Source organism: Gymnodraco acuticeps, unplaced genomic scaffold (genome assembly GCF_902827175.1).
Source record: "Gymnodraco acuticeps unplaced genomic scaffold, fGymAcu1.1, whole genome shotgun sequence".
NCBI lineage: Eukaryota > Metazoa > Chordata > Actinopteri > Perciformes > Bathydraconidae > Gymnodraco > Gymnodraco acuticeps.
In genome coordinates this window covers 5,783,829-5,808,731 of record NW_022990238.1, presented here as the reverse complement: position 1 = coordinate 5,808,731, position 24,903 = coordinate 5,783,829, and the positions used below count along the sequence as shown (strand labels likewise).

Genomic DNA, 24,903 nt, shown 5'->3' with positions numbered 1-24,903 from the left:
CAACGTATTGAGTAAAGGGTGTGAATACTTGTGTTTATGGGATATTTGAGTTTTTTATTTTTTATTCATTTGCAAAAAATATTTTAAAACTTTTTTCACTTTGTCATTATGGGGTATTGTGTCTAGAATGTTGAGAAAACAAATGAATTTAATCAACTTTGAAATATGGCTGTAACATAACAAAATGTGGAAAAAGTGAAGGGGTGTGAATACTTTCCGGATGCACTGTATGCAAAGTAAAAGAGAGGACTTACCTTTGGTCTGCCCATGTCAGTAGCACATGGCTTGATAATATAATGTCCTCTGTCATTTGACTTACAGTTTTTTCCTTCCTCTGCCAGGCTAAATAGGTTTCAGTAAGGTGTGCGCATGTTGACACACTTTTAGTGTCAAATTAATGTTATTTGAAATGTGTTTATACTTTTACAAAATTATTTGACCATTACAGGAGACACATATCAACAAAATTGTAGTAACAGAATAATAAAATAATAATATAATATAAAAAGTATATTTTAAACGTTATATTTCAGTCACCAAGAAGGAGGGAGTGCTCAAGAGCCTATTGATATTTTGAATAAGATTTTAAATCCACTATTCCTTCAACTTTATTTACGTTTTGTCTAAGGACGTATATCAAGTGCATGTTTTAGCCTTTTGGTCATAGATTATTTATTTTAAATGTCATAGGTGGGACTGAAAATCTCCTTCTTTTGGGCCATTCTGGAATGACCCAAAAGTTGCTTAATTTTTTATCTGAATCTACACAAAAAAAGAAAATGTTGCAGCCAGATTCTGAATGGAAATGACACATAACAGCAGAAAGTGATTAGTTAATCTTTTGACATTTGACATACATATGCTTACTAAAGTGTAGTCGTTCACTTTATAAATCCATGATCGTAGTGAGCTTGTCTAAAATATCTTCTAATCTAGTTGTTCCATAAACATAGAAATCTACAGGTGTAAACGAGCACGTAAGGCGAAAACTCTATAATTCACATTCACAATTCTTGTATTACGTGTTATCATTCAAAAGTATAGTAGCCCTCATAAAACTCATTTGAAATGCAGGGTTTTGCTAACATAGCTCATTAGTAAACAACATTCAGATTGCTTCCGCCTGGTCAGTTGTCAACAACATATTGCAAACAGTAGAGGTAAGTCCAGATAGTTGTTGTTCTCATGAAACGTATATTTCTTTATTTTTACAACTGTGTGATAATCAAAATGTTGTATTACAATGTATATGTTATACGACATTGGTTTGAAACCCCAAAAATGCATTCAGGAGGGAAATATTTCGTAACGTATTGTAAGTGTTTCACCCATAGACACCAGCAGTGGAACAGTCCACAACACCCGGGTTTCCCCGCGAAAAGACGGCCCGCGCGCCCGAATTGCTTTATAGCATCCATTGCAAGAGACAGCAATCGAGAGACAGTCATTGTGGAGACGCGCTGTAGTGACAAACGGCGTTTTTAACATTGTTTTTAACGGATTTTTAAAGCTGTTTTATTGTTTTATCTCAAACGTTAACCTAGCTGTGTACCATGCCATCCAGGACTTCCCTGTCTTTGCCAGAGGATGTCAGGAAAAGGTACGTTAACGTTTGTAACCTCTCTGCTAATAATGTATTGATGATGTAGTGTAGCATGCATGCAGCTTGTTGTCTTGTCCAAACGCCAAAGCTACATAAAACCCGTATAACTCTCTGCTCTACACTTGCTCTGGTTGTTTCTCCTCTACTATTTTGCTTATCCTAGCATCTGCACCTAGCGTTAGCTTGTTGTCACTTGACAGTTAGAGCTGGTACTGCATACAGAGTTAGCATCCTGTTAGCCACTTAGCATGTTTAGGCTGTCAATAGACGGAGCAGCGTGTGAGGTTTGGCGCCACTCAGGAAGTTTTGCTGCCTTTTTATTTCTGCTAGCTGCAGCCACACTGGCTTTATTACCACGACCATGTTAGTAAATGTGTTTCAAAATGGCACTAACAAAGCTTTGGGTTCGTTGTTCACAGGCTGCAGGTGCTGGGCGAGGATGGCGATTCGGAGGAGGTAGGTTATGTCTGTTTCTAATGTTACTTACTGCTCTTGAAAGCCTGCATGAATGAAGTGTAATTCTAGATGTTCACTAATTAGTCTTGTTAATGCAGGGTTTCCCACACATAGACTATACTTGGGTGGGCCGCCCAGGTATATTAACGGCCGCCCAAGTATATTTCGCGACCCATTTAGGTTTTTTTGTTGTTGTTTTTTTAAATAATTATTATTTTATTTTGTTTCGTCCGTGACCACGACGCCATCTGCGATCGATTAACTTGTGGACAATGATCCCTCGCTCCCTTTCTCTGATCTCGCCTCCTTCTGGCCTGTTAAGTGGCCTGCCTCACACAGGGTGACTGGCTGTCTACATGATGTGGCCTGCCGACATGATCAAATCAAAGCCCTTGATTGGTCTCTGTGTGTCATTCAAGCTCGGGATAACCTCAGGTGAGGTAAAGGACTCTGAGTGTTTAGATAGTTAACTTAGTCTAAGTTCTCAGTGGGTCTCAAACGGTGTGGTCACCATTTATGTAAACACATATTTCCATTTGAGAGGGTAGTGATTGGTCTAATGCAGGGGTGGCCAACCAATCAGAGGTAAAGAGCCAATAATTGTCCTGTGTTACTGCAAAGAGCCACATCATACAGTACACACAGGCACACATGCTGGGTGTATGTCCCCAGACCTCTCTCTCCTTCTCTCTTTTGCTCTCAGCCTTTCTGTGTGCTCCCTCACTCTCTTCCTCTATGTGCCCCTCTCTATCTCTCACACATAGAAAATGAAAATCTAAAAATGAACAATAATTGACACACACACTCACATACAGAAACACATACCTCCGCTCAGCCAGATTTCCTATAAATGTCACAGTCCATGATATTGACAGAAATTGACTTAAACCTCTCCTACCAGTATTAAGACCAGAGGCCAGTTATAGTCAACCATTAATATTGTGTCTCACACAAACTCTCAGTTAAAAACATTTGAAAAAAGTAGTTATCTTACTATGCATGTTGCTTCTTGAAATGTGCAGAGGATGTGGAAGGGGCTCAAATGCATGAAAGGGCACATTTGCGATCTTTGCGACTTTTTTCTCCCTGTCTGTATCTCACACACAGATTCATGACACTTATTTAAAAATAAATAAAGTGTATTTTAGTTAATTCTCCTCACATGACATCTCAACTTTTACCTAACCCTCTGACTGACAGAAGCTCTGCTGACAGAGATGCACTTTCTCTCTTTTATTTCTTTACTGCGAATCACCAAATTCGGGATTCCTTCTGTGCCAGTAGCCAGCTTTCCGGGAGCAGGCCTTCTCACATACACATATACAACTGCAAATTGTTACCGTTTTGATTTGACAACATTATATTGAGTTATTACGGTTTTATCTGAGTTATATTTCTGCCAATCGGAAGCAGATCTCTCCCTTCACTGTCACATCGCGAGTGCAGTAAAGCCCGCCTCCAGTACTGCAGGATCTACATTTTGATTGGCTAAAGCACTTCTTTGTTGAAAACTCTGTGTAACGATTGGGCTGGAACTTGTGTGTTGTTAACCCTTTGTGAACTGGGATACATATGCGCAAAAAAAACAAAACACAATTAGAATTCGATATGAACTGAGGAGCCGCATGAGACTGGGCAAAGAGCCGCATGAGACTGGGCAAAGAGCCGCATGCGGCTCGAGAGCCGCGGGTTGGACACTCCTGGTCTAATGGATAGTGAGGTGGGCTGAAGATCGGAAGGCTGTGAGTTCAAATCCCGCCAGGAACACCACCACTAGTGTGCCCTTGAGTAAGGCACTTAGCCCTTAGTTACTCCAGGGAGAATGTCCCTGTAATCAGTCATTATAAGTCGCTTTGGATAAAAGCGTCAGCTAAATGAAATGTAATGTGATTAATAAAATATGCATGAATAAATAAATAAAAAGTTAACTAGGTGAAAAAAGGTAAGATACACTTTTAAAACTTGTTGAGAGAAAGCTAGTCTTTGCTGCTGCCTCAAAGAGGAGCAGGGGGGAGAGGATGGAGAGGGGGGAGAGGAGGGAGACAGGAGAGGCTGATTCAGGAGCACAGACACACTCACAACTATAAATGAACCAAAACTAAATTAATAAACAAGTTTCAGTGTTTTTTTCATATTGGAAATGGGATGTTATTGGTTATGGCCATGATTTTATGATTATTGAAATGTATACAGTTCTGTTTCATATAGGTGTTTCCATAGATCTAGTCTCTTTATTTTCCCCTCAAAATGCACCAGATTGATGCATTTAACTCCAAAATAAAAAATTAAATCTTACCGGGGGGGCATGCCCCTGGACCCCCCCTAGAGGATTTGAGGTCGACCCCCACTAAAAATCACATGGATAGGTTCCTAAATAAATTTATAAATACATTTATCTTTTTAAATAGTAACTCATTTCCATATGTTCATGTGTGGGTAGTAGATTTAAACTATAGGGCTATCACTATGGGCCCTGCCTGTACCTGTTCACTCTGCCATCGCGTGAAGGGTCTGCTAACAAGCGACCAACAGAAAGGTTAATGTTGTTGCACGTCACGTCACCTCAACCCCCTGCTACCACAACCCCCCAAAGTATATTTCAGATCTGTGGGAAACACTGGCAGTTAATGGACCAGCACCAGAGGCGTTCCCATACACACAGGCGTTGGAGCTGTTCTTCATGAAATCCCAGAAGGATGAAGTGCTCTGACAAACAGCGCCATCTTTGCGCAAAATGATTATACCGGAATGAAAAGTCAATAAAAAAACATGTTGTTAAAACTTTTTTTTTTTTTTTTCGCGCACCCTCCCAAGTATATTTCAGATCTGTGGGAAACACTGTAATGTCTTCCATTCCGTTTTGAGCTCCAAAGACGATTAAATAAGACTGTAGATTCACCGTATTCTGCCTTAAATGGAAACTAATTATATTCTGTTGGCATGACTGAGTTTCTCAGATGCTTAGCATCAAAGAAATGAACTAGACAAAACTCCAAGGGCTACACACACAAACACACCAAATTAAGTAGATTATATATCTCAGAACGTATTGCTCTCAAAAGTGTGAACAATCAGAAGTTTGAGTCTTGATAGTGTCACCTCAAGGTGGTGATGCAAAACATGTGCTGACAGACATGTATTTAACTGTCATTTCGATATATAGCTTGGTGCATATCACCAAGGATATATAAAGAGAACGGGCAATACTTTTTTCTGCCTACAAGAAGTCGGTCTCCAGGTGACACATTTTAGCATCAATTTCAGTGGACACAACAATCTAAACGGGCCATATATTGTACGATAGGATTGTACAATGTGTATCATGAACCTACTATACTTGTCAACAGCAATAGTTAAAGGGTCTTTTTTAGCTTCAGTGTTTTATTTGAAGTTGTCATTTTTGACTTGATCTTTTATTTCTTCTGAAAATGCCTCAGGATCATGTGAAAGAGAAGCTCAAGTTGGTTCAGGACTTCCTGCATGTTGATGCTCAAGATCAACTGACCAGCCTGGAAGACAAGATGAACAAATCCGAGATCTCAATGGTAAGTGACTTTAACATTTCAAAACAATTTACAATTCTGAAATGTCACTGCCTATAATTTCTAATTGCGTGATGTATTGCAATGTTCTTTCCTCAGGAGATCTACATCTCTAAAGTAAAGGCCTTGCTGGGAAAAGAGCTTCATCTTGAAAAGGATGTGGATGACGTGGAGCAGAATGGAAAGACCAATGGCTCATCAAATGGTTCCCAAAAAGATGAGAACACTGAAGATGTAACCATGGATGTACAGGAGGAAGAGGAGGCCGTCAAGTCACCAACTGCCTCCAAAGGGAAGGGAGGCCGTAAGAGCAAAGCCAATTCTGACACTAAAAGTACGTTTTAGGATTCCTTTTAACATGTGTCCTATAATGGCTGCAATATAAGATGGAAATGAGCAACAATATGTTCAGATATTAAAGGAACAATCTTGTTTTTGTTTTTAAAGAGTCTCCAGCCAGCTCCAGGGTTACAAGAAACTCTGGAAAACAGCCAACCATCCTGTCAATGTTCTCTAAAGTGTGCGTATATGATTTTCTATATTGTCGTGCTTTGTTCACAACTTCAGCAAGTGTAGACAAACATCTAAACAAACTTTTCATACATCTGTATTCTGTGAATGTCTTGCAGTCAGAAGCGCAAGTCTGAAGACTTGAATGTCGAAGCTACTAATGGACAAAAATCTACAAATGGACAAAAGGAAGTTACGGAAGAGGAAGAGGATGTTGAGGAGGTGAAGCATTTTTGTCTACTAGTGATTTTCAAACGTGTTTTTCTCCACTCGTCTCGTGACACTGACCTTCTAAATGTCTTGTAGGTCCAGGAGGAGAAACGTCTAAAAGTGGAATCAGTTGAAAAGTAAGCGTTAAGATCCCTGAAAATGAATGATGGCTATTAACACTAATGGAACATACTAATACTTGTCTTTAATTCAGCTCTCCTCCAGACACATCGACGACTGAAACAACCAAGCCAGTTTCTGCTGCAAAGGTAATGACGTGTCTTAATTTAGCTCGGTGTCACAGCTGTTACAGTTTATGTAAACTTTCATCTTTAGTACTGTCAAACCTCTAATGTGTTTTTTGGTTTTCTTTAAACAGACACCACCCCCCAAATGTACAGACTGCAGACAATACTTGGATGACTCTGACCTCAAGTTCTTTCAGGGGGATCCTGATAATGCGGTGAGAATTAGTTTGTTACTTCCTGTGTAGCTTTTTCTTTGAATGAAACCCTCTATTACTTTAATGTTATTACCTAAATTGATCAAACTAATGTGAAACCTGAAATGTCTGTGCTCTTCTTCAGCTGGATGAACCAGAAATGTTAACAGATGAGCGCCTCTCCCTGTTTGACTCGAATGAGGATGGATTTGAGAGCTATGATGATCTGCCACAGCACAGGATCACAAACTTCAGGTAAGCCATTCTTCACCAGTGACACTTTTGCATGTTGATCCAGCTCAGAGGAACACGCATGTCCCTACTCATTTTGTACAGTCACGTGTTTTTGTATTGCAGCCCCTGAGCAAGTTGTAGTGTAACCTTGTTTACGTCTTGCAGCATTTATGACAAGCGGGGCCACCTTTGTCCGTTTGACTCTGGCCTGATTGAGAAGAATGTGGAGCTCTACTTCAGCTGTGTGGTCAAACCCATCTATGATGACAACCCTTGCTTGGATGGTAAATCCCACATTTCAAGATCTCGTAAATGTTTATTTTTCTCTTAGCCATTACAATCAACCAGATGGTAACTTATCTTTTTGGTTTTTATCTCAGGCGGGGTTCCTTCCAAGAAGCTTGGACCCATCAACGCCTGGTGGATCACTGGTTTTGATGGTGGAGAAAAAGCCTTAATTGGTTTTACTACAGGTAGCTAAGTTTCCTGTTCCAACGTTTGATTGATTTCACCCGGTATGAAGTACTAATGGTTATCTATGTTCATTATCTAGCTTTTGCCGATTACATCCTGATGCAGTCCAGTGAGGAGTATGCTCCCATATTTGCTGTGATGCAGGAGAAGATCTATATGAGCAAGATAGTGGTGGAGTTCCTTCAGAAGAATCGTGATGCTAGTTATGAGGACCTTCTCAACAAGATTGAGGTGAAGACTTTTTCCTACAAAATAATGTATTTGTGAATTAGGACACGCTGCGATATTCATCATGGTCCTTTTCATTCTTGGGTCTGTGATTAATGTGATGCAGCAATGCAATTTATTAAGAAATCAGATTGTGTTTCACTTTTCTATTGTTATGATTCCTATATCCCATTGATGGTGTGATTGACAAAGCTTTTTTCTTTAATACTTTTTTTAATAAACTAATTGTTCAATTAATTCTTCTAATGTAAAGTATTGCAGTTTAGAGCATCCGACATGTCAATGCACAATGTTGACAATTTGCAGGCTAAACAACGTTGCTCATATCAGGGCACTATAAGAAAGAATGCAGGAGTTAAGCCAATATTTCCCGATTGATGGCAGAACATTCGTTCGTGGAAGGGAAATCGTCAACTTTTGTGTCCTGCCCTCAGACCACCGTGCCTCCTGCGGGGCTGAACTTCAACCGCTTCACAGAGGACACGCTGCTGCGCCACGCCCAGTTTGTGGTGGAGCAGGTGGAGAGCTACGATGAGGCCGGGGACACTGATGAGCAGCCAATCATAGTTACTCCCTGCATGAGGGACCTGATCAAACTCGCCGGAGTCACTCTGGGAAAGAGGTATGTCTTGAGAATTATTATGAACTGGTTCCTTAACATTTGTTAACAAGAGTGCTTCAATGTTTTGAAGTTATACACTTGCTTAGGTGCTTATATTTCTGCTCCTCACGCCTCATTATCCCTTATGTCTAACATTCCTTTGCCATTTCCTAATGCAGCATGCTGCTGTACTGGTAGGTAGGCCTTCCACATGCATCCTTAGCTTGTACCGTGGTGTGTTTACTGTTTACTGTAATGCATTTAGAAGCTGTATGGATCAAGTAATTATAGTGTTCACGCTAGACGTTGACTTTGTGGTTTATTTTTAGTTGAACTGCTTTATTTGAATTCTCACAATGTGACAAGTGTCCAAGATTGATCTTCACTTGGTTACCACTGATTAAGAAACTAATTGAAAAAGATGTGTCTGTAGGTTTTGAAGAGAAGCTCACAAAAAACTTATTTCTGTGTTTTGTATAAAACAAAGCCGTCTTCGTACTGTAAGAAAGTACCGTTAGTAAAATTGCAAAATTGCTTTTATTTTTATTTTCTACATTGAAGTCATGCAACCCTCATGGTTCTGGTGAAATGTAATTTAAACAAAAAAATGGAATTTATAAAACCCAACACAGTTTGTGAAGAAATTGTTATACAAGGAAAGTCATTTTTCAATTTAACCTTGAGCTCCTTAAAGGAAAGTCAGTCTAACTTTAGCATCGAGTACTAAGGGGTCTTCCTGCTCAAATGGAAATCTATTGCAAAGTTGAATATGGGCTTTTTATTACTCAGTAACTCAAACCATGCTGTAAGGATGTTGGCTCTATTGGATGCTTATTCTGATTTGCTTAACCTTTGGGTTTAGGGTATTCTGCCCCAGATCTATTAGTCAATTATTAAGTTACACCTGGGCATCCTACATGCCTTTAGTAAGAGAACTCAAACACTATTTGGACCCCATGGGGTCACTAATCTATTATGCCCTTGGAGAATATTCCTAAGAAGTCTTTTGCAAAGCTTTTAATAATAATAATTTCGTTTTTTAATGGCGCCTTTCAAGAAACCCAAGGATGCTTTACAATGGGAGATAAAATAATAATCTCACAGGTTAACTTGTGTGGGAAAACATGTTTGCTCACCATCAATGCACACTTTGAACCTTTAGTCTTAAGTAGTGTTTTCTGTGCAGGCCGAGGCCAGTTGCATCGAACGGGAACTCTGCCTTCATCTTTAATGTGTGTGTTTTGTTTGCGTGTTCCTTACGTTGCATGGCCTGATGCTGTGGTGTGTTGACAGCCAGGGGCTTCATTGTTGCCATCGCTCCACATATCATCAGGTGTTTATGCCCAGCCCAACGGACCTTTTCCTCTGAACATATTCTATTGACAGGAGAGCTGCCAGAAGACAGTCCATTCGTCACCCTACAAAGATCGAGAAAGACAAGGGACCAACTAAGGCGACCACTACCACGCTGGTGTACCAGATCTTTGATACCTTCTTCTCGGATCAGATAGAGCAGAATGATAAAGAAAATGGTGGGGAAAAGAGACAGCGCTGTGGCGTCTGTGAGGTGAGTAGTGTCTGAACAGTGGGCTGCTTCTTTTTGTAGAACTAAACTAACATTGTCTGATGTTTCTTGTGTACTTGGCAGTTGTAATTAAAACATGTTGTGTATGCTTTCAGGTATGCCAATCTCCTGACTGTGGAAAGTGTCCAGCTTGCAAGGACATGATCAAATTTGGTGGAAGTGGCAAAAGCAAGCAGGCTTGTAAGCAGAGAAGGTAAGATTGTCTCCTGAGCCGATAAGTCCAAACATCCTTAATATGCAACTTCGGAATGTTTGAGAAGTGGTTTCAGCCAAAGGCTACTCTTAAGTAGCTTGATGTGTAGAATGTGCACCCCTGCTTTTTATTGCTGTATTGTGACAAGGACATGGGACTACTTTGGTCCTTAATTCCTCATGACATGTGGCCCTCTGTTAGATGCCCAAACCTTGCCGTAAAGGAGGCTGAGGATGATGAGACCATTGAAGAGGAAGAGTTTCCTGTGAAGGTCAAAAAGGTAACTAAAGTCAAGAGGAAGAAGCAGGCCCAGTGCAAGCTGTCGTGGATCGGAGAGCCAGCGCAGGTGTGTTACTTCTCCTAAGTACAAAGTAACGAAGTATTTGTTTGCTGTGTGGTTTTATATTAAATGTATTTTTCTCCAACCCCCTTCAGACTGAGGCAAAGAAGAAGTACTACAGGAAGGTCTGTGTGAATGATGAAGAGCTGGAAGTGGGCGACTGTGTCTCTGTTTCCTCAGAAGACCCCTCAGTGCCCCTCTATCTGGCAAGGTAAGACATCTTTAGACTTGATGGACTATGGTAAGGTTTTGTAACTGGCTCGTATACATCTAATGTTGTGTTTAATGTCAGGATTGCATCACTGTGGGAGGACCACACCGGGAAGATGTTCCATGCCCACTGGTTCCTTCGTGGGACTCAAACCGTGCTGGGAGAGTCTTCTGACCCGCTGGAGCTCATGCTTGTGGACGAGTGTGAGGACATGCAGCTCAACTATGTGCAAGGCAAAGTTAACGTCATGTACAGGGCCCCGTCTGACAACTGGTTTATGGAGGTACGTTAACTTCACTGCACGAACATTTGTAATTTGTTCTCATGCTCACGTGTTCATTTATTTGATCAGGGTGGGATGGATGAGGAAATCAAGGTGATAGAGGATGACGGGAAGAGTTTCTTCTATCAGTTCTGGTATGACACAGACTACGCTCGCTTTGAGTCTCCTCCCAAGACCAATCCAACAGAAGATTGCAAGTTCGGGTAAGCACCAGCCACATGTAGTTGCACGAGTTATTTATTTTCAGTCATGTTTTTTTTACCCTTCGTTGTGGATTGGTCACCCTCGCTCTTAGGTTCTGTCACAGCTGTGCTAGGATTAACGAGCAAAAGGAACAGAAGACCCCTCGTGCGTTTGAACCCCTGCTGGACAAGGACCATGACTCCAAGGTTTGTTATGCCCTGGCCTGCTATAAGGGGGATCAGTTCAAGGTGGGAGACGGCGTCTACCTGCATCCTGACGCTTTTAATTTCAGGTGAGTGAAGGCAATCCAAATGTTTAATATACTCAAACTTGTACAATTACAAACCTGTATACGAGACTCGCTGCCTCTGTTTTCGACTCTCAGTGTGAAGCCAGCCAGTCCCGTGAAGCGCTCCCATAGGAAACAGGATGTGGACGAGGACCTGTATCCAGAATATTACAGGAAGTCCTCCGACTACATCAAGGGATCCAACCAGGACGCTCCAGAGCCTTTCCGCATCGGTCGCATCAAGGAGATCCTCTGTCAGAGGCGTAGCAACGGGAAAGCCGATGCCTCAGAGGTCAAACTGCGGCTCTACAAGTTTTACAGGTAAAACAAATTGCAACTAAATTGGTTTTGATTCAGGGTTTATTTTGTTTTATGTAACGAATGATTTCTCAGAATGAACTAGCTTTTGAATCCTCTCCCAGGCCTGAGAACACTCACAAAGGAGTCAAAGCCAGTTACCACACAGACATCAATCAGCTGTACTGGTGTGATGAAGAGGTGACGGTCAGCATGACTGAGGTGCTCGGGCGCTGTCAAGTAGAATATTCAGAAGACCTAAATGAGTCAGTCCAGGACTATTCCAGTGGTGGACCTGACCGCTTCTACTTCTTGGAGGTACATTTGGTCATATTTGTTTCTGTGTTCCATTTTGTTAAAGTTGGCATATCTTTAAATAACTCTCCTTACTGCGAGCATGTTGGTGTTAACACTGCATAGGGAGGAAACGTAAAGCTGCAATTAACATTGCATGAATTCACTGTATATGCTGCACTGTAATGATCTTATATGAAAACAGCTTTCAATGATGTGTCTGATCTTATACATGTACCTCTCTCCCAGGCCTATAACGCAAAAACAAAAGGTTTTGAAGACCCTCCAAATCATGCTCGCTCGGCTGTCACTAAAGGCAAGGGGAAGGGCAAGGGCAAAGGTGAAAATCCCTGATTTAAAAAAAAAAAAAAAAAAGATTCCTTGATCTTATTGTTTTCAGGCTCACTGAAAATGCTCATCTTTATAGGTAAAGGCAAAGGAAAGGCTGCAGCGGCACAGGAGCCTCAGGACTCTCAGAATGACGCACAGTCTCTTAACGCGCCCAAGTACCGCACGCTGGACGTCTTCTCCGGCTGCGGAGGCCTTTCTGAAGGCTTCCACCAGGCTGGTAAGTGCTGGATCTGTGCCACCCATGAATGTTTTCCAATCCACAAAATGACACGCATAGAATAATGAACAACTGTAATTGTATCCTTCAATGTAATGCTGAAAACACGACTGCTGGTTTGTTTCAGGTATGAATGAGACTCTGTGGGCCGTAGAGATGTGGGAGCCCGCCGCTCAGGCCTTCAGGCTCAACAACCCCGGCACCACAGTGTTCACTGAGGACTGCAACGTCCTGCTGAAGCTGGTCATGTCTGGTGAGAAGACCAATTCTCTCGGCCAGAAACTACCCCAGAAAGGAGACGTGGAGATGCTGTGTGGGGGCCCTCCCTGCCAAGGCTTCAGCGGGATGAACCGCTTCAACTCTCGCACTTATTCCAAGTTCAAGAACTCGCTCGTGGTCTCCTATATCAGGTCAGTGTCGGACCACATTCTCATCTTGACCGTTTGAGATGTATTGTTGACATGAAGTTCACTGCAGTAAGTGCACCTTTTGAACATGTGTTTTCCTTTCTTGCAGCTACTGTGATTACTACAGACCCAAGTTCTTCCTGCTTGAGAATGTGAGGAACTTCGTCTCCTTTAAAAGCTCCATGGTTCTGAAGCTGACTCTACGCTGTCTTGTGCGCATGGGCTACCAGTGTACTTTTGGTGTCCTTCAGGTGGGTCTGACTATAGGGACGCTTTTCCTTCCGGTCTGGACTTAATAACAATCAAAATAAATTGTGCTTCTGACTCTTGGCATTTGCGGGGATGCCTTTCCCTCCAACATGGTAAACCTCCCAGCGAAGCATATCAGCACAGTGCCTCATAACTCCTAATGTATTTGACTATTTTATATTCTGAGTAAAAGCCAACCGGGAATTTCTTCCAATGTGTACAAACCTCCCCTTTGGCCATCTTTAAATGCAATGCAACTGACCTCCCAAAACATCATTGGCCATAACTCAAAGAAATCAGATGCTAATTAGACCATTACACACAATGGTCTAATTGTAAAGTGATCACATTTTGGACCGACCCAACTTGACTGGCTGATGGCGGATCGTACTGTATATATGTGATGTCATATAGAGGCAGACTAACCAATGATTCTCCCACCCAGATTAATGAAATAGATAGTCCTGTATGCCAATGTTTATGACTGCAGAAGTCTGCGCCATCACTAATTTGCTGAACGCTGCCCCCTCAGGCCGGTCAGTACGGCGTTGCTCAGACCCGCCGCAGAGCCATCGTCCTGGCTGCTGCTCCTGGAGAGAAGCTGCCTCGCTTCCCTGAGCCGCTGCATGTGTTCGCTCCTAGAGCTTGCTCTCTCAACGTGGTGGTGGACGAAAAGAAATACGTCAGTAATGTCACAAGGTAATAAACTTCCCCTACAGTACTATTCATTAGTGTGTAATTCTAGGTCATACATTTAAATGTAATGTTCTGTCTACAGAGGTAATGGAGGAATCTACAGAACCATCACCGTCAGAGACACCATGTCGGACCTGCCAGAGATCCGCAATGGTGCAGCATCGTTGGAGATTTCCTACAACGGAGAGCCTCAGTCCTGGTTCCAGAGGCAGATCAGAGGCACACAGTACCAGCCAATCCTCCGAGATCATATCTGCAAGGTGAGACGTCTCTCACTTTATATAAATATTCATCTTAACTAGGGCCGGGACTTTAACGCGTTAATTAAGATTAATTAATTACACAAAAATTAAGGCGTTAAAAAAATTAACGCATTTTAATCGCACTTATTTTTGCATCGCGGAACGTTTCTCACTGGATGAGTTTCAGGCGTACCGATTATACTGGAGCACCAACTAACGTTCATGACTTCAGACAACAACAAACCACAGTGAACAACAGTGGGAAATGTTGTTTTAAAAAACGGACGGATGGAAGCGTCGATAAGAGCACGGTTGTGTGCAAATTATGCAAAAAGGAATTTGCATATCACCGCAGCACATCAAGCCTCAAGTATCACCTCAATGCAAAACATATAGCAGCTAGCGTGGAAGCTAGCCTGGACGTTAGCCTCTTTTATCGCGTTCACACCAAAAAGAGCCGGTACTAAAATTAGTTCATGAGAACCTTTTTACCCCCACGTACGACTCTCTTGTGAGAAAAGAGCTATATGTCTGATTGGCTGGGAGGATTGCAAACCACGCCCCGTAAAACTCCCAAAAAGTTTTGTGAAGCCGCCATTTTATTATCCTCGCATTAGCATTATTAGCATTAGCCCAGCGCAGAAACGCAGAGAGACTAACTTATGGCAACACAAAATAAAACATGGGAGCGGTGGAGATGAGGAGGTGTCGGCGTTCTGGCGATTTACTCGGAAGGCTTCAGTAGAAGCTGCTGGGACTCCCAGCAGCTTCTACTGAAGCCAGTCCCCAACTCCGGGGACTTCCGGCCGGGGACTTTGGGCGGCAGTATACGCCGTGAAGTGGTTTGCGGCCTGCCAGTAAACCCAAAGCAGAAGAAGAAGAAGTGACGTCAGCGGCTTCATTTGCCTAATCCTCCCCCAGGTTCAAAGAGTTCTCATGAACTAAATTCTCATGAACCTTTGTGGGAAAAGTACTGCGGTGTGAATGCGCTTAATGGTATACTAAAATCCATGTGAAAAAAATTGCTTCTCACTGTTCTCAGGTCAAATATTTATATGTGATTAAAAATGCGATTAATTTCGATTAATTAATTACAAAGCCTCTAATTAATTAGATTAATTTTTTTAATCGAGTCCCGGCCCTAATCTTAACGTGATGTTAATGTTGGATTGTAACGCTATCCTACTTCTGTAAATGTATGTCAAAGCTATGTTTGTAACAAGAGCTCTTTGTTGTTGTCAGGACATGAGTGCTCTGGTTGAAGGGCGAATGCGTCACATCCCGTTGGCGCCGGGCTCTGATTGGAGGGACCTGCCCAACATGGAGGTCCGTCTGAGAGATGGCACCATTTCCAAGAAACTGCGTTTCGCGCACCCAGATAAAAAGAACGGCCGCAGCAGCACCGGGGCCCTCAGAGGGGTCTGCGCGTGTTCAGCAGGTATGGAGGTTGAGTTTACTACTTTATTAATGATTACATTTGCAGTGTGGAGGCATTTCTGATCATGTTTGTCATTGTAGGGACCCCCTGCGACCCTGCAGACCGGCAGTTTAACACCCTGATCCCCTGGTGTCTCCCCCACACCGGGAACCGCCACAATCACTGGGCCGGACTCTACGGCAGGTTGGAGTGGGACGGCTTCTTCAGCACCACGGTTACCAACCCTGAACCCATGGGCAAGCAGGTACCTCAACTTTCTATAAATAAGATCATTTATAAATACACTCCCTTGAAACATCCTGCCTTTTGTGTAGATTGGATAAAAAAACTGAATTCTGTCAAATGTAAGAGTTGTCTGGGTTACCCAGAAATCAGAAATTGCTTAACATTTTTACAATTATGGACATTTTACAAAAGGACGTCGGTGCATTTGTCTTTCAAGCCCTGAATCAGATATCCTGTAGTTGCATCCTAATCTGAGCGCGTTTGTTTTCAGGGCCGCGTCCTGCACCCTGAGCAGCACCGAGTGGTCAGTGTGAGGGAGTGTGCTCGCTCTCAGGGATTCCCCGACACCTACCGCTTCTTTGGAAGCACCCTGGACAAACACAGACAGGTAACTTTCCTTGAAAGCAGGCAGTTGGGAAATGGTCTTCCTTTTTATCCTTTGGTTCCTAAATGATACCGGCAGCTCAGTTTTAGGATGTCCTGCTGTTCATCAGGGCTTAAGGTCTGGTTAAAGGACCACCAAATGCTGTGGGTCAGTAATTATTCTGAGTAGACCAAGGAGACACGTGCACGACATTTTGGAATTGCATTTATCATGTCGCTCGTAACAAAACTACAACAGAATGCCAAATGTTGTTGTTTCTGCCAGGTTGGAAATGCAGTGCCCCCCCCCCTCTCCAGGGCCATCGGCCTGGAGCTTAAGAAGTGTATCATGCAGAGATTGAAGGAAGAACAAGCATCAGGTGAGCCATCCATTTGAATGTAACTTTCCATGATTGACCTTACAAGTGAAGATAAATCCTTATCACCTTTCCTTCTCTGCAGAGACTGTCAAACAAGAGAAGATGGAGGCCTCTGATTAGTCCCTGGTTCCATTTCAAGTGAGGTCTGTGCAACAAACCTGACGCTGCGTGTCAGGGAATCATTTGTTTTAAATAATCTGGCTTTTAACTGCGTCACTAAGTGGCCGCCATGAACATTCAGTGCAGTGCCATTCCATGTTTGTTTTAAACTGTGCTTTTAATCATTGTGTTGAGAAAGGTAGACTTCATGTGGGATCAAATTGTATGTAGTTTTTATATGTGTAATATTTCAAATAAAGCTCTTATGAAATGTACTTGTGACTTGCATGAGTCTGTGATCCCTTGCTGTCTTTAAGAGGCTGCCCTCCAGCTAGAGTGAACTGGGAAGAGCTGATTAGCCACATTTACAGACACTGCTTGACCTCTCACTTCAAAATAGCCTAAAACGGGTTTCACAGTACCTACTCGCCTACCAAGTGCATCAATTGGCTGCGATTTGGAAGCTTAGACGTGTGGATTTAATAACCCCATCGGTTTTCATGTGTGATGTTGGTCCCCAAAGTAGCAAGAACATTTCGTTTTTAAACTTTTAACTCCTGCAAAAATTGAGTTGTGACCCGAGTTGATCACAGCCTAATGATTGTTTATAATCTAAACTTCAAACTGTGGGCATACAGTGGATATATGGATTAACAAAATGTTAAAGTTTGAGCAGTTAGCAGAACACAAGTCATCAATAATAGAAAATATCAACCTTTTGAAACATCCATATTTTTAGTTTTCTCTCCCATTGAAGATAAAATAGTTCGAGTATATCCAAGGATTAATCCTTTAAAGCAGGAGTGTCAAACTTGAGGCCCGCAGGCCAAATCAATTGTATGTGGCCCGCAAGAGCGTGCAAAGAATAGAATGCTTGTTATACGGTTGGATGCCGCTTTACAGAAGCACGTTGCCCATAATCTACATCTATTTTGTGACAAGCCACTGAAGAGTCTTGCAATTATTTTCCCTAGACTTCTGCTTTCAGATGTTAATTAAGTTTTTACTCTATCCGATAATCCAATACATTTTATAGTTTTGAAGTTACGACCGGCCCTTTGAGTGCATCCATAATGAAAAATGAGGGATGAAACCCTCTTTAATGGTCACACGCAGAGCAGTGAAATTAGTTCTCTGCATTAACCCATCCTAGTACTAGGAGCAATGGGCAGCTATTGCACAGCGCCCAGGGAACTGGCGGGGTGTCAGGTGCCTTGCTCAAGGACACCAGGGCAGGAGGTGAACTGGGACCTCTCCAAGTAGCAGTGCACACTCCATATTTAGGTCTGTTCGGGGACTTGCACCAGCGACCTTACGGTCCAAGCCACTGCCAGAAATGCTGATGTGGCACACAACGAAATTGAGTTTGACACCCCTGCTTTAAAGTGTTATTGAAGTAATGTAAATACGAGCAGGTAGTACTTTGAGTTGTCGATCTTGAGGGGAAAAACGGCTAAGACTAATCTACGTATAAATACAATGCTGCAGTCTGTTAGTCTTAAATACCTGTATGTCACAATAGGCAATGTTTCAAAGAAAATGTGCTACCTACATTTTAAAGATTTGATTTACCCAAGTGTTTTGTCTGGTCTTAACTGGTTGAATCAAACACATTAATATTTAATGAAACACCAGTCAGAATACTGTACTGATATGGCTTCAAACAGATCACTCTTTCAATAACTGCTCACCCAAAGTTCTTCTGATTGGGGTTTAATACATGCTATCTTCAGAGTTGAATTACAATGCAGAACAGAAAGCAGACGTGTGGCTTGAGTGGTAAGAATCTGTGTTCCCTTTCCTTAAAAGAGTGTATGAAACACACGGGTCTACTTAATCTCCAACTATAAGTGAAAGTTCAGTAAGTGTAAAGCCTGCTTACAAATGCCACACTAGAAGAAACAAGGGAATGGTGATGACAATTGTGATTCTCTTTATTTAGGTAACAGCCATGTTTTACCAAAACCATAAAAACTGGCATCATCCTGGAATATATTCTGATGGACTCCTCAGTTGTTTGACGGTCTGCAGAGAGAAATAAATAAGGTTGTTAGCTAGAATAAAAAAACAAACACATGTAACACTTTGACAAAACTGAAGTTACTTACTTGGCCCATTCAACATTGAGAATAAGATGATCGTATCCAAATCCTGACACTCCTGCGATGGCTCTCGCTGCATCCTCCCGGCGGTGGAAACTGATGAAGGCGAATCCCTGCAGAGAACAAAGTGGGCGGTTGATGGATGGTACAACTGGAGCCGGCTGTGTTTCTGACCATTATTATTTCTATTGAATTATAACTATCATGTTTAGGTCATATAATTATCTTCAAACAAAACACAAGTATGAGACTATAAAAAAGACTATATACATCCAGCTTACATGCAATTAAGACAAAACAGAGAAACATTAAAAAAAAAGCAGGTTCTACTGTTTAGTCCATTTGTTTCCTAAATTCAATTGTGTGTGATTATTTCTTAGTACAGTTGGTCATTGTCATCTGTGCGAAAACTCAATAGTACATACTTTGAGTGACCACTACAGTCACCAACCTGTTTTAGGATGAGGGCTACTTTCAAAAAATAAAACAAGTCGGGGGCTACTTTTACTCCTTTTTTTTGTTTTTTGCAGTGTATATATTTAGCACATTTTAACATTATTATATGCTGACCTTTAACCTTTGTGCTGTTTGGGTCTGTGGGACCCGTTTGCAGTGCTTACTAAAAGAACATCAATTTAATTATTTTAACCTGCTTTATTTGGGGGTGGACCTCACCTCCTCTAGGGGGGACCTCACCTCCTCTAGGGGGGACCTCACCTCCTCTAGGGGGGACCTCACATCCTTTAGGGGGGACCTCACATCCTCTAGGGGGGACCTCACCTCCTCTAGGGGGGACCTCACATCCTTTAGGGGGGACCTCACATCCTCTAGGGGGGACCTCACCTCCTCTAGGGGGGACCTCACCTCCTCTAGGGGGGACCTCACCTCCTCTAGGGGGGACCTCACCTCCTCTAGGGGGGACCTCACCTCCTCTAGGGGGGACCTCACCTCCTCTAGGGGGGACCTCACCTCCTCTAGGGGGGTCCGGAAAGACTTTTTTTTTTTTTTATAATGTTGAAGTGAAATGCATCAATCTGGTGCACTTTGAGCACAAAATGAATGTATGGATACAGCTCTCAACACTCAGATGAAAGGGAGCTGTATACTTTTGAATAATCCAAACATCTTTAGAATATGATCACAACCAATAACAAATCATTTAAACTTGTTTATTCTTATCTTGTGTTACCTAGTTAGCATTCTTTCTTTTTATTTATGCATATTTTACTAATCACTCCCCTTTTAAACTGTTTTTTGTACTGTCCTATTGTACACATTGGAATGATTTCTTACTTTATCTATATTAAATAGATAAAGGGGTGCTCTCTCTCTCTCTCTCTCTCACACACGCTGTGTGACGGCTTACGTTAAAAAATAATAATAAACATATTTGTAAAGTGGGGGGACACAAACGGGATTTCGAAAAGTGCTGGGGACATGTCCCCCCCCCTGTCCCCCCTGGAGATTACGCCATGCGTGTGTGTGCGTCAAGTGGAATAAATATATATGCAAGTTACAACACACAGAGTAAAACTCTGGCCCTCATGTGCTGTATAGGCTGGCACGATAGGCTGTTCAATGGGGCTGATGTGTTGCGTAGATTCTGCCAGAACGAAAATCAGCGGGGAGGTGCCACATTGCTTTTCTTCCCGACTGCAACGCTGGTCCCGCAAATCAAGCAAGAACGTGATTGGTCGATATTCATTGTGGGGGTGGGGGGAGGAGGGGTGTTAGATAGATATAGAGTTGTAGTAAGTAGATAGAGTTCGCTATGATTTAGGTTTAGTTTATGCATAGGGTCGATTCTTTTAATTACATTTCCTTTTTTGTTTTGTGTATTTTATACATTTTGGATATTCTTGGCGAGCTATTTTTAGAACGTGCCCGGCGGGCGCCTCACGTTGCTCCTGCGGGCGACTGAGTGCCCGCACGCGGGCACCGTGTTGGCTACCCCTGCTCTACAGTGTTGCTACTTTGCTTCCTTCTTTCCTCCGATTGTTTTTGTAAATAGCAGGTGTGTTTGTTTGTTGAGGCTCAGCACTGACCTTGGACTGCCCAGTATTCTTGTCCTTGGCCAGATAGATCCTGGAGATGGAGCCAAATGGTCTGAAGAGCTCCTGCAAGTCCGTCTCGCGGGTGTCCTCAGACAGATTGGTCACACGAATAGTGGCATTGTCATCAGCTGTTGGGGCAAAAATACAGCATCAATACTGGGCAAAGCTTTGTTGATGAAAAATGATTTATGTAAAGAATTGGCATATAGAAAGTCTGATTTAACGTACATCCTCCCCTCCGGTTGGGCTGCATGGACTCCCCTCTCCGCGTGCTTCCATCCCTCAGGCTCGGGGGGACATACTTCCCAGTCTTGCTCTGCGCAGGCTGTGCCGGCTCAGGCTCTCCTGGTGGAGCAACGGAGAAACAGGCCATATTAGTCATGACTTTAGAAAGGTCCAAAAACCAAGTGGGTCAGGAATGACAGATCTAAATTTCAATGATTTGAATAGCGTGTGGATGTACCAGAGCCAGCGGGCTTGTCCTTGTCTGCTGTGGAAAGCCCAAGCTGCTCAGCCAGCTCCTTCTGCATGGGGCCCAGGGTGTCCTTGTATGGACAGCGGGTGGTCCAATGGTCGCCTTTGCAAATACGGCAAGACACAATCTTCTGTCCTTTCAATTTGTTCATGGGATCCTCTTCCTGGTCTTGGGCATTTAAGTCCTGCAAGACGTAAGATGAGAAACTCAGTAACAAGCATAACCAAGAAAATAACAAATCAAGACCGTATTAATGCATTTCAGCATGTTTTATGTGGTCCTCAAAGCATACTTGCCTCTTTGCTGGAGATGAACACCATGAAGACATCGTCACTGACTGTGGTGGTGGCAACATTGGGACCTTTTGCATCAAACTCAGAGTTGCCAAATTTCTTCCAGTTCTGAAACAAGCAAGCAATATCAGATATGGACCCTGACCTAACCCACAATCTAAATCAATTTGAAGTGAAGGCAAATAGACGTAAATGCAAACCTTTCTCCTGGCAACAGCTTTTGAGGCTTTCCTTGTCTCGATCTTGAAGGTCCGCACAATCTTAGGGACAAATAGGCAAGGAATGCTAAATCCATTTAATATGTAAAAGAAGCAAAATGCTTGTATTTCTGTGTTGAAACTACTGCGGTACTACAGTTTAAAGCTTGTATAGTATTATATAATCACTTTCATAGTGATGACTGTTGCAGCTCAAAATTATCAAAAATAAGCAGTTGACAACTGTGCCCAAAAAAACATTCTCAATTTATCGCGCTGATTTCTATCCAATTGACATTCAATTTATTGTAACGTATGAAGAGAACCAACGTGTAGTCAGATGACTACTTGATTATCACAGTACAGATTATTTTTTAACAGCATTTTCATGAATTAGTCTACAACCATACTAATCCTTTTTTATTGAAAATGAACTCCTCTGTACCATAAGGTCTTATAGCCGATGTCAAAGCCTGTTATGCTGCCAAAGCACTGCAGCATTATGAACTATCTAGACCAGGGGTGCCCACACTTTTTGGGCTGGTGAGCTACTTTTGAAATGACCAGCTCACCGAGGTCTACCAACCAAAAATAAAATCCCAAATTGCAAGGGTTGCTGAATAACACGTTTTATTTATACATGGGATAATAGGGCTGCAACGACTAATTTGATAATCGATGAATCTATCGATTAATGAAACGACTAATCGACTATTCAGACTATTACTGTATGCCTTGCACAATTTCTCAAACCCTCTTGTTTAGCCATCAACTTTTAGATTTAGCTTGAGGTTGTTTTAGGCATGTGGAAACTAACAATGAAGACAATAAAGATGAATACTTGATTCAAAAATACATATATTATTAAATTAACAAATTGTGAACAAAACTAACATTGCTTTTTATTTAAATTAAATAAATAATATTTCACATCAAAAGAAACAACAATGTTTTAACAAATCGTATTAAATAATCTGATGACAGAACTGTGAACAGAATAGCTGAAACTTTAACAAAATAAAGAGTAACTCAGTTACCTCTAATCATTAACCCATGTTTGAATCATTAAGTTAACTGCGTGTGTTGCTGCTAGCATACATAACACCTGACGTGGAAACGTTACTCGTGGATGGGAGGGGCTACAGAGCTGCTAGAAAGAAGGTCGAACCCGGTGCATTCCTCCGTCTTAATGTGGAGCACTTTTGCTAAATGTTTAGACACATTGCTCGTGTTACCGCCCTCACATGCTGAACTCTCTTGGCAAGGAGCATTGTCCACTTCAAGACGGGTAACATGTAACCACACCTTGGAGCGCTTCTTTCCGCCATCCCCTCCGTGTGTTGCTGCTTGTAGCAGCCGCGTGTGTGTAAACTGCCCCGCCCCCTCGCGCACAGACGGGGGAGAGAGATCTCGTCTCGATTGGAAAGTTCGAAAATACACCGACATTTGTTTGTCTTTTTGCATGTTAGAAACGAGTTGGCGACACTAAGATTGCGAGATAATATTTGTGTAGCAATAATACATGACCTTTCTCTTTCTCAACTCGCTACTCGGAGGGAAGTCGCTGTCATATGCCTTGTGAACACTCCGATAATGCCTCTCCACGTTACCTTTCTTTGGCAGAGCGACGCTTGCTTTACAAATAAGGCAAATAACCTTTGAATGTGACATCACAAACAAATATTCTTCCTCCCATTCTGGGTGGAAGTGGTTTGTCTTTAGCTTCTTGCTCGGTCACGCACTCATTTTGTTGTTTGTCTCTTGTTTGTCTCTTTAACTTAATTTGAGTTTTCCCGGCACTTGACTGATTTTGTATCGCTTTGCATTCTGGGTTAACAGACTGGAAAGCGATAGGTCGCTTTTTCTGTCAATCAAGTAAACTCCTGAATTAAGTGGCAGGGAGGCCAAGGGAGGAGGGTTCAAAACCTGTTTTGTCTATTTTAACGGAACAGGATTTATTTTTTTATGAATGACTCGCGATCTACCAGCATTGCCCCCGCGGTCGACGTACTGGGCACCTCTGATCTAGACAGATGCAAGAATACCTTAGTGAAGCTCAACTTACCTTAAACTTCTTCCCATCATCATCTATTTTATATTCCGTGATGGTCTTAATATTTCCTTTGATGATTTCCTTGGGAGGGGGTAGTGTGCCTGATAAAAAAAATATACAGTCAAGTTAGACAAGCCAGAGGGAAAAGAAAACGATGCACTCTTGTAAGAGGCTTTGCATGTGTTGGTCCACTACTAAATGAACAAAACGTTTATTTGGCGACACTTCACTGTCCTATGCAGACAACACATCTCTTCATCACATCTCCAGCTCTGAACTAATGACTTGCTTTACAACCAAATGGAAATGCGTATCCTTATAAAGACAGTGACACGTTTCGGTTAGTATGTTTATTTCATAGATGTTTACATATTACAAAGGCCTGGGACGAGGCTATCTTGCTAACTTTTAGCCATCTTGCCGTTAGCAGTGTATGACACTGCCTACGTCACTGTCTAGCATATGTCGACTAGCTACACTTTTCATCAATACAATCATTATTGTATGTCAGTGACGCAAACGTAATAACCAAGCAGTTTGAACATAATATACCCGGACAACACAGCTACGTTTATTTATTTTTCTCTAGTATTAAAGCCAGCAACCACGTGGAAGTTGAAGCTGCCTAGCCGGCCTCCTCCTCCGGTCACAGAGAGGAGCTAGCTTTAGCTAACTAATGTTAGCTCCTTACCTTCATCTACTTCCTCCTCCACTTGGTCTGCCCAGCTGGGCTTGGAACTGGAAAGTACAGATTGACAAGCAACATTAGATTTATCGATAAAGACCTCTCGCACAAGTAGAAATTATGAAATGTTTATAATAGCACTCACTCGTCGTATTCCATCGACGGCATCCTCTCGGCTAGCTTAGCTTCAGGACCGTAAAGAGCGGAGAAGTGCTAGCCGAGGAGCGTAGTCGAGCCGCCAATCCAAACACTTCCGGTTAAACTTCACAATAAAAGGACCGCGTCTGTTACATTTAAGCTTCACAATAAGAGTCCTGTTGTAGGGCTGACAGAAAGTAATGTGTAATCAATCATGTCATATTTTCTTTCAGATTTATAATTTGATGAAGATGTTTGACATCG

General features: G+C 42.2%; 2 protein-coding genes across 3 annotated transcripts; one reads left to right on the top strand and one right to left on the bottom strand.

Moving 5' to 3' along the window:
• The first annotated feature begins 1,391 nt into the window (after positions 1 to 1,391).
• dnmt1 (DNA (cytosine-5-)-methyltransferase 1) lies at positions 1,392 to 16,917 on the top strand. 2 transcript variants are annotated; one of them, XM_034220343.1, is made up of 34 exons: positions 1,392 to 1,600; positions 2,023 to 2,059; positions 5,497 to 5,604; positions 5,701 to 5,935; positions 6,049 to 6,121; positions 6,231 to 6,333; positions 6,418 to 6,458; positions 6,536 to 6,590; positions 6,701 to 6,784; positions 6,909 to 7,018; positions 7,163 to 7,281; positions 7,378 to 7,470; positions 7,551 to 7,702; positions 8,134 to 8,321; positions 9,687 to 9,867; positions 9,981 to 10,078; positions 10,280 to 10,424; positions 10,514 to 10,629; positions 10,711 to 10,912; positions 10,982 to 11,115; positions 11,208 to 11,387; positions 11,481 to 11,705; positions 11,807 to 11,999; positions 12,225 to 12,315; positions 12,403 to 12,543; positions 12,671 to 12,953; positions 13,060 to 13,201; positions 13,732 to 13,898; positions 13,978 to 14,155; positions 15,380 to 15,575; positions 15,656 to 15,819; positions 16,072 to 16,188; positions 16,450 to 16,543; positions 16,626 to 16,917. In XM_034220343.1, the coding sequence occupies exons 1-34, from the start codon at positions 1,554 to 1,556 to the stop codon at positions 16,661 to 16,663; spliced, it is 4,530 nt and encodes a 1,509-aa protein (XP_034076234.1). In that variant the 5' UTR covers positions 1,392 to 1,553; the 3' UTR covers positions 16,664 to 16,917. The 2 variants fall into 2 exon arrangements, with proteins under 2 accessions (XP_034076234.1, XP_034076235.1); XM_034220344.1 differs by lacking the exons at positions 15,380 to 15,575; positions 15,656 to 15,819; positions 16,072 to 16,188; positions 16,450 to 16,543; positions 16,626 to 16,917 and adding an exon at positions 15,282 to 15,346 and having other exon boundaries at positions 13,978 to 14,186.
• A 1,635-nt stretch (positions 16,918 to 18,552) lies between these two features.
• eif3g (eukaryotic translation initiation factor 3, subunit G) lies at positions 18,553 to 24,758 on the bottom strand. Its single transcript, XM_034220410.1, has 10 exons — positions 24,647 to 24,758; positions 24,508 to 24,554; positions 23,829 to 23,917; positions 21,767 to 21,826; positions 21,570 to 21,674; positions 21,262 to 21,457; positions 21,027 to 21,143; positions 20,790 to 20,926; positions 18,751 to 18,857; positions 18,553 to 18,667 (listed from the first exon to the last, which is right to left on the bottom strand). The coding sequence occupies exons 1-10, from the start codon at positions 24,667 to 24,669 to the stop codon at positions 18,652 to 18,654; spliced, it is 897 nt and encodes a 298-aa protein (XP_034076301.1). The 5' UTR covers positions 24,670 to 24,758; the 3' UTR covers positions 18,553 to 18,651.
• Positions 24,759 to 24,903: the final 145 nt, after the last annotated feature.

What these genes read in the sequence shown, in the direction of transcription:
- eif3g (XM_034220410.1), bottom strand. Translation starts at nt 24,669, where the DNA reads ATGCCGTCGATGGAATACGACGA. An exon ending in GGAGGAGGAAGTAGATGAAG is followed by an intron (nt 23,918 to 24,507) that starts GTAAGGAGCTAA and finishes TTTTTTTATCAG; the next exon opens with GCACACTACCCCCTCCCAAG. An exon ending in GCCCAACCGGAGGGGAGGAT is followed by an intron (nt 20,927 to 21,026) that starts GTACGTTAAATC and finishes TTGCCCCAACAG; the next exon opens with CTGATGACAATGCCACTATT.
- dnmt1 (XM_034220343.1), top strand. Translation starts at nt 1,554, where the DNA reads ATGCCATCCAGGACTTCCCTGTCTTTGCCAGAGGATGTCAGGAAAAG. An exon ending in AGCCAGTTTCTGCTGCAAAG is followed by an intron (nt 6,591 to 6,700) that starts GTAATGACGTGT and finishes TTCTTTAAACAG; the next exon opens with ACACCACCCCCCAAATGTAC. An exon ending in TGAAGGCTTCCACCAGGCTG is followed by an intron (nt 12,544 to 12,670) that starts GTAAGTGCTGGA and finishes GGTTTGTTTCAG; the next exon opens with GTATGAATGAGACTCTGTGG.